The sequence below is a fragment of the Blennius ocellaris genome, assembly GCF_963422515.1.
Source record: "Blennius ocellaris genome assembly, chromosome: 7".
Lineage (NCBI taxonomy): Eukaryota > Metazoa > Chordata > Actinopteri > Blenniiformes > Blenniidae > Blennius > Blennius ocellaris.
Window position 1 is genome coordinate 6076078 of NC_137656.1, and position 9286 is coordinate 6085363.

The 9286-nt window shown below is 40.3% G+C and overlaps 1 protein-coding gene across 2 annotated transcripts in view; it reads left to right on the forward strand.

Moving 5' to 3' along the window:
- The first annotated feature begins 5536 nt into the window (after window positions 1–5536).
- Window positions 5537–9286, forward strand: part of notch1b (notch receptor 1b) — a 48773-nt gene continuing 45023 nt past the window's right edge. For both annotated transcript variants that reach the window (XM_080500104.1, XM_080500105.1), the window contains exons 1-2: window positions 5537–5805; window positions 6360–6435. In XM_080500104.1, the coding sequence (XP_080356230.1) occupies window positions 5748–5805; window positions 6360–6435 (134 nt within the window). In that variant the 5' untranslated portion in view covers window positions 5537–5747. The remainder of the gene's footprint in view (window positions 5806–6359; window positions 6436–9286) is intronic.

Here is a 9286-nt window from a genome sequence, read left to right on the forward strand (position 1 = left end):
GCAATAATTTTTCTGCATTTCCTATGTCCTGGTTGTAGGCATTGTGGATACTATTAACATACTCTATAATTTAGCCATTCAAATAGTAATAGATCCCCAGAATGACAGTAAATCCTCCCTCTAGTCTGAATTGAGATTAGTTAAAGTCTGAGGAGGATGATAGGCGTGTAATCGGTTTCGACAGTATCAGACAGACACATTTATGAGCTGCGAAATCTAAAGTTAGGGAATCACAAGAATATTTAATTGAAGAATGATCAATTATAAATAAAGCAGCAAATGTTCAAATCATTGAGTTTTGTTTGTTTTTTTTTGCTTAAAAAAGGCAAGACTGTGTAGAAAAATAGTATCACAAGCCAGATATTTTGTGAGGTAATTCAAGATTAAAACAAAGCAATATTAGACAACAAACATATCAGACTAGAATTTCATCTAGTTTTCACTTTACGCACCTCCCAGTGTTTAGATCACTCTCATTCGATTACTATCAAGACAACCTGTGTGTCTTCGGTACTACAACTATCAATCATCTTAAGTAGTGACTTTCACATGATTATTCTTATTCATTCACCACTATTATGAAATTATATCATGATGATTACCTCTGTATTAGCAACCAGATTGCCGTGCTTTAGCTTCACGATTTGATCCTGAGCAGCTGTCTCTGTTTTTTGAGGTTGATCAAGTAGAACGGGTCCTTCCATCTGTGCTCCACCGGTAGACCTCAAACCCCAGGTCAACACAATGAGAAGGAAATCAACACAAATCCTGTTTACTCGCAGTCACACAATGTGATCCCATAAACACATTTCCCCCCTCTTTTTTTTCACACAATGAACAACAAACAGCACAATAGCCAGTTGTTTGAATGAACATCAGCTTCTATAAGAACTAAGCTTGCAGGATGACGACGAGATCATTTTTTTTTTGTATTTGAGGGGCTCTCACCAGAAAGATCATATCAGAGGTAATACAACCAACCAACCAATGAACTGAGGAGGAGTTTTTTGGGCCCGGATTCATGCCGACCACCTGATCCACCACGTGAGAAAGTCAAGTCTTGAGTGGGACCAAATGCCATCTGCCCACTTTGGCAGGTGGAGACAGAAAATAGCCAGATTAGCAAAGTCAACAGGGAGGTTCAACACGGGAAAGGGTCAGTGGCTTGTTTCGAGCTGCTTCATGTGCAAGTGGATCTACTGAGAGATCCTAATTTTGCACGAAGTCTGTGGTGTTTGGGTAAATCGTCAAAGAGATTCCACTGAGCACTTCAAACCCATTGAAATCCTAAACACAGATCCAGTGTTTGCGACAGATTTTTTTTCCCCCTTTTAATTTTTAAGAATAAATGATTGTAAAATGAATTGAGACTTATACATTTTATTTTGATAATAAAGCAAGCTTTATTTCCAAAACCCATAAATGTGACAACAGTTGCACACTACATGTATATGATGGGTTTTAATGTAACCATATCTTTCTAGTAGTATAAGATTTATGCTCTTTATTGGTCATGCATCTAAAGAGCCAATTAGAGTTGTGGTTTAAGTTCTGCAAGGTGGGCTCATCCTTTTAACTGAAAAACATGATATGAAAAAGTTACATCTAACTGGATAAGTAAAAATAGATCATTTAGAACCAATATGAATGTAAAGTAATTCAGGCTTTGACATGAATTTCAAGCAGTTGGATTTTTGTGTCACTGAAGTTTAAATGCATGCTAACCAACACCAGTATCCCCGGTATATTCTAGAACTGCTTTTTGCCATCAGGTTTTGTGGGTAGTCGCTTCAGTATTTAGTCTGTCCTCAACCAAACAATAGAAGAGGCAAAAAGTTAACATCACAATGAACAAATCTCTTCAGGAAAACCAGCCACAATTAAAAGTCCAGATTGCGTTCAGACAAAGGTGTCAGTTTAATCTTAATCTGAAGGCTATTTACTGCGGAGAAATGATTGAATTAGACATTTTGATCACTAAGAGGAGCGTGCTGGGGTTAATAAAGGCTTTGAATTAGATAATCAACTGAATTCAACCTAGTTTTCCATCATACTTTACTCACAATATTCATTATTTATGAAATCGAGAATCGGCTAAAGCTGTTCATTCATGAGCTCAAATTAATTGTCTGATTGTGCTATAAAGCTATGAAGGTCAATAACCAAAAAAACCAAAGCTGATTAAGAGATTTAGCGTGGTGACGGTGGCTAATCTGAATCATTTGCATGACAATCGCCACATATTATCGCCTTAATCAGATTATCGTCAGGCTATCAGTGTTTATTCGGGCAGGCTGGTTTGAATATAGGTTGAAGACGTTTAATCCAAGTTCATCCACTGCGGCCTCCACCTCCCCCTGTAATGTTTTCTCTCTGTCACTTCTAGCCTTCCTACACTCTGTCTGCCCTCGGGGCATCAACGTCTGCCTGGTGTTTTTTTCTCACCCCAGCAGATGTTTCACCTGCAACCTCTTGGCACCGTTTCCACGGACTGCTTTTCAAACAAATGAGGCTCTGGTTGTGTTGACCGAGACAGTTACAGTCTATATAGATAGGGTGTGTTTAGAATCCAAAGTCAGCCCAAGAAGGCTTCGTCATTCAAAAGTGATTTATTGAGTAAAAGTCAGAGTAGTTGGACAACTCTGGACAACTTTTCAAAAGACTAAAAACCATACGGCTCCTTTAATGTTTATTATAGGATCAAAGTCTATGTAATGAGGCTTTTTGTGGATTAATGCACAGAAGAAAAAAAAAAAAAAAAAAAAAAGACCAGCCCGGTAATTACAGTCTAAATATTTTTAACATTCACCGCATGTCATGAGGACTGGATACTTAGTGGCAGGTTGAAAAGAAGAAAATGATGACTTGGCACTTAAAGAAACACACACACACACACACACACACACACACACACACACACACACACACACACACACACACACACACACACACACACACACACACACACACACACACACACACAAACCCCACCACGCATTAGTATGAATCACCATACTTTTCACACAAGGCTGAGAGAAGTGGCAAGTGATCTGATAACATCAATGCTAATGGAGACTTTGTGTCAGTTAAACGCTACACTTGGATAGTGAAGCATGCTGTTTTAAAGTCATATCATGACAGATGCATTTATTTGTAATTTGTCGCACAAATTTAAATGTGTGATCTCCTTTTGACTTACATTAATTTCCTGCACACTTTCTACAAACCCATGTACTAACTGCATAACTGCAATCTGTAAAATTGAGACTATCTTTAAAGACTCTTCAACACAAGGACAGAGCCGGATTAAATCACAAATCTTAAGATGAGAGAACATCTCCACACGCTTCCTTGTCCGAGTAACTCGAGAGTTAATGTGTGAGGACAGATGAGAATATGATCTCATGTATTTGAAGGTTTATCATAGGAAAAAAAAGAAGGAAAAAAAAATATTCTGGACAGAACAGAAGCCCCATCATACAAACAAGACCATCTTTATCTTCGGTCCCTCCTTCCTGGAAAACGTCTCTGTCTGAAAGTCATGTCGGGTTTCACAACACAGGCCTTTCTGTTACAAACGTACTGCCTGGAAGGCCAAACACATGTGTTTCCTTGGTTTTAACGTCGCTCCCTCCAGTCATGGATGCTACCATCATCACTTATCTCATAATAGTGTTCAATAAACTGACATTTACAAACCAACTGTTTATGCAGCTTTCCAGTGGGCTGGTACAGTGGGGATGAGAACAAATAAGACGGCAACCACATAAAAATATAAGCACTTTCCATATAGAAAACCCATAAATACCGTGCTGTGTCACATTTTATTAATGTGTTTTTAAGAGGGAAGTACAGACTGATCATTATCTATAAATGTATGACTGATTTTTATGAAAATTTGAGTTAATTCAGAAAGTAGAACTACCTGTACAGCAGTTGTTCCTGTATACATGAAAGCAGTTACCTGTGAGAAGCTTCCCAAACTCTGTTCACAAACTCTGATAGGAATCAAATCTTCCATCTGCTGAGTAAATACTTCAGCTAGTGCCTGTCAGCATTTATTTATCAGCGCTGAAGATCCTATCAGCCATCGAGCTAGTTCCCAGGATTTGTCAGGAGGCGAGAGATGGATGCAGGAACGTGGGCTGATGTGGGTTTTTAAAGACAAGCTATAAGACTGTATTTATTCCTGTATTTATAGAGCATATTCCTTATATAATCTCAAGTATTTTTACTTATCTGTTATCATGACTACGTTCTCAAACTTAGTTTTTCCCCTTCACATTACCGTGAACAATATAAAGCACTGGGCTGACCGCCAAAATAAACATTTAAAGTCTCACACATTAATGTTTTGTGGATGTTAGTCAGCTGTAAGTGCTGACACTTGAACCGTCACACACTCATAGAATGAATGATCTCTGAGGGCGGAAGGCTGCAAAGGCGCTTCAGGTTGAATAATAATTTTTATAAAGTAAGTTTTGGCATACGATATGAATTCTAAGAGTTTATTAATGCACCACTGAAACATGTTGCTCCAGAAAGACTGGACTGATAAAGGAAGTAAAGCTGGAAGTTTTTTCATTCTAATGAAGAAACCAACAAAAAAAAGTCAATAATAAAAATGACTTTAAATTTAAAGAAAGTATAAGAACACTGAATTTAATTGAAAATGTTAAATCAAATATAACCGTAAGCAGATGTTTGAGGTTTCTCTATTATTTTAAAGACATTGTAGAATTTTTCAAGTTGAAGGTGGAGCAATTGTAAGTTATATATTTTTAGTCGAAGGAGTTAGGTCTCTTCATTCATCTTCTTTAATACTTTTTCCATCTTAGGGACTGGCACAATAAAATAAAAAAAGCAATAAGTACAAGTAAAATCTGGAAAAATAGCTAAAACCACAAAAATTGGTGGAAAAATGATAAAGTTGCTTAGAAGTCCTGAAATGATTCGTATTCCTGGAACAAAAAATAAAATAAAAAATGGTTAAAAAAAATATCATGCAAAACTTTAAAAAAAATAAAAAAAGAGCCAAAATGGCAAAAAGGAAAGAGCTTGAATTTCAAAATAGTCTACAAAAAGCTTACAAGAAAGAGGACTCTCTTGGTCATAAAGGTTGCAGAATTTGATCAACTAAAAAACCCAGAGGAGAACATGCAAACTCAACTTAGAAAAACCAACCATTTTTAATAACAACATTAAAATGTTGAAAAGACACTGTTTTGTTTGATCAAGGCAGTCACGACTGTAGGTTTTTTTTCCTGTATTTATGTAAGCATATTGAGAGGAACCATTAATCCAGCACAGTTAATTAAAGACAAAGTGGCTGTTGAAAACTAACCGGAGCAGTAAAAACAAACTTCTGCACTATCTCATCTCTCCGTGAAGTCCCGCAGCTTGTGCCTGTCTGAGGAACCAACCACGTGCGTGTGCGTGTGCTCGCGCCGAGGAGAATCCGCCCCTCGAGCGCAGCGCGCGTCTGCGGATGGAGACGCGCGTCCCTCAGATCATTTCCAACTCGGGACCTGAAGTGACAACATCTCACGCTCGGAGTTGTTTCCCTCCTGTAACTTTCTGTGGATCTACTACGGGATGAACTGAAGGGGGATTGGGTTTTTCGTTGTTGTTGCTGTTGTTGTTTTTAAAAAAAAAAAGTTTTTCACCAGTCGAAGAGGAAGACACCAGAACGGATCTATGAAAAAACCCACGTGGATTTGCATTTTAATCATTTTAAAGCAGGAGGAATGCATATTTTGTTAGTGAAACTAACTTTCTTGTTGTCGCTGATAGGACTAGCACGAGGTGAGTGGATTCATGCTCCTGTATAGTTTTTGCTTCAACTTGTTGCATTCGGTTTTTCTGTTTGTTTGTTTTGTTTTGCAAGCTGCAACACTTGAAGTGGAACTTTCTTTCCAAACTTTCTTGCACGTTTTCTTACATGAATCCTTCGCTTTTAAAACTTCCCACACCTGCTCAACAGTTTTGTCCACAAAATACTCAACTTTTTTTTTTTTTTTTCACACTTGTGTGCAAACGTACGCCTTTGCAGTTTGGACTGTGAGTCTGGGGATTTCTTTAAAACACATAATTGCGAAGCTGTGTAAATCTCCAAATGGCACACACTGTTTTAGGGGGGGAACAGCTGCAGAAGAGACAAACTGGTGTCAAGACCCACTTCTGAACCACCAAAGAAAACTCCACTTCAGGGTGGCAAGAGTCACACTAACATGTCACATTTGTGCAAGTCGCACCTGAGTCATTTGTAAAGCACCCTGAGAGAAACAAATATTTGCAAGCTGAAGTTATGTGAAGAGTCTTTTCCCTTCTTTTCTGTTATTGAAACTTTGCTTTTGCAGGTCTAAGATGCTCCACGGAGTCATGTTTGAACCAGGGGAGATGTGAAGCCACTCCAGATGGCAATGGAGAGTGCAAGTGAGTTCATCCTTGTTTTGTTTTGGCTTTTTTTGTTGTTGTTTTTTGTTGTTTTTTTTTACCTGTGCATTTTTGTGGAAAATGTGAGTGTCAGTTGGCATGTGTGCAGTTCTAATAAAAGTGGGCGGGAAATCCCTCCCATTGGTCACTGTTGCTATTTCTGGGAGGCAAATGGTCAGAGAGAGGAGACAAAAATGAGTGGACATTGATGAGGACAGGGGTCACTGTGTGCCAGACTGTGTGTGTGTGTGCGTGTGTGCATGTGTGCGCGTGTGTGAGTGACTGCCACCACACTCTCCCCTCTGCAGCCAAACTCTCGCAGCCCCTAAATCTTGTTTTTCTTTTCTTTCACGGAGCGACAGCTGGGGTTGCCAGAAGCCCGGCGACCATTGTTCTCCGCTGCGATTAATTCTGTGTGACTAATCTGGGTGAGGCTTCCCAGAGAGACCCTCAAACCCTGTCCTTCTACCACCCTGCCCCACCCCACCGCAGCCGCCCCCCACCCTCTCCTGGGATTTTGTCCCACTCCTCAATGGCCCTCAGTACTCTCCCTCTCTCTCTCCTCTCTTGCTCTCACTCTCTCATTCCCTCAGACAGATGGCAGAGGCTACATCTTCCCCCCCTCTATTCTGCTAATAAAGTGGAGACAAGTTCTGTACTTTGTCCTCCTGAGTTTTTCTATCAAGGCTTTGTTTTCAGTTCACATGTAGAGCAACAAGCTCTTTGCCCTACACAGAGTTTTTCTTTTTCTTTTTCTTTTACCACAATTGTCTTCTTTAGCACTTGGCTCTATTTCTAACCTGGCATGAGCAGCACCTGCCAGTGTCACCTTACTGTCGCAGATCCTGGTGACCCGACCGGTCCAAGCCGGTCCTGGGGACTGCAAGACGTGGGCAGTGAACTTGCCCCCATCCCAAGCACCCCATTACCCCAGAAGCCACAACTTAATTTGGTCTTGTTGTGTATTCACCCCTTAAAACCAGCCCCCCACCCCCACCACCACCACCACCACCCCGCCACCTCCTCCCTGCGCCACAAAGCCATCATTGTGCCCCTTGGCTGTCCTCCTCCTCCTCTTCAGACTTCCTCCAATTAAACACGGAGGTGGGCATCCTCGCGAGTTTTGAATAAAGTTTGAGCGGGCGCACAGAACACGCCACATTTCTCTCATTGTTTCAGTCATTAATCTGCCACTGAAAAAACTTCTCAGGGTCCGCGAAATTGATGCAGGTTGGGGAAAAAAAAAAAAGTTTTTAAAAACTGGGACAGTCGAGAGGAAAACCCATTTTAAAATCAAAATTGTTCATAAAGCTGAATGGTTTTGAAAGGTAATGCTTTGTTGGTTTGATTGGGTTGTGTCTTGTTTTAAAGATTTTGTTTCCATTAGGGAATCGTATTGCTGCATCACAAGGTTCAAGATAAATTCACTCCCAAGTGAGTTGAGAGTTTGTGCTTTTAAAGTTGCGGTCTACTTTCTCAGCACAGAGTGGTGATTGCATCTGCATTTTAAAAGTGAGATATGGATTTAAGGTTCATCAGGTGTGTGATTTGATCTGTTTTTGAGTTCAAATACAGTTTTTTTCTTGAATTGATTCACTGTGGCAGAAAGTTTAAACTTGATGATCAGATAAAAGGTCAGAGTGACATTCGGAGAGGGCCATGGAATTTTTGTTCAGTTAATTCTCCTGAAAAAAAATCCAACTGTGTAAGCCAGGTTACATTACCCATTAGCAGATTGTAAGCTCTGACAAACCGAGTTTCACTGTCGTCACTTATTCTCCACGAACCTCCTGAAAATCACTTTCCAACATCGACGACTTTCACAGTAAGAGCGCACACATAGCGAGAGCTGTAACTCTGGTAAACGCTGGGGTATAATTGCCGCCAGGTGGATCCTGTTTGAAGCATAACGTCAGAGGAAAATATCCAAGTGTCATATTTGACTAACATGCACAGTTTAAGATCAGACGACTATTTCCAGTTCCCCGCTTGAGATGGTGAAAGATAAAGGCTGACAGTTGTGGAGAATTTCCTAATGAGAAAAGGCAGAGGGTTTTTTTTTTTTTCTTCTTCTTCCCATGAGCCTCTCTTCATCCTTGACAGAATTACGATTGGAGTTCGCCTCAATCAAACCGCCGGCACTCTTGAACTCGAGTGTTATGTTGAGGTCAAGCAAGTGGCATAGGATTCTTCAGTTGAATATAGTCTGTCGAAGGTGCCTACTTGACATGCCATCCCATAAATACCACGTCCTCCTCATATCTGGCCTGACCGAATGACTGAAGTTTATCTTCAGAGAGAGCCTCCTGAAGGCCTCTCGTTCACTACGGTGGGATGTAGAAAGCAGCAACATAGTGGGAGAAGCAGCGCAGACAAGGAAGAATAACTTTCAACGGGGGGGGGGGGGGGGGGGGGGTTCAAAAGGGACGCCTCTGAGAGATCACATACCTTCATCATTATAATGTCAGAGCAATTTAAAAAAAATGCGGTGACGTTTTGACAACCTGTTGATAGCAGCGTGATGTGAGGACTCAATGGTAGGATTTGTGTTCTGGATGAAAGACTGGCCAGGCTGGCAAGACTCCAGCATACAAGCATGGAACAATAAAAGGACTGGTTCTAGTCCTGAGGCTGTATAACATCAGATCCTTTGAATACAGGTGGCATTGAGAGCCAAAGAGCTCATAGCTTGATTCTCAAGGATGTTGCAAAAGAACAAAAATGTAAAAATTCAAAGTTCAGAAATCACATTCATTTTAAGACTTAAAATTGTTTGATTTAAGGTCTTTCCAAATGGTGATGCAATATCCGATTTCACATTTCACTGTGTAGGCAATACTCTTTTATTTAA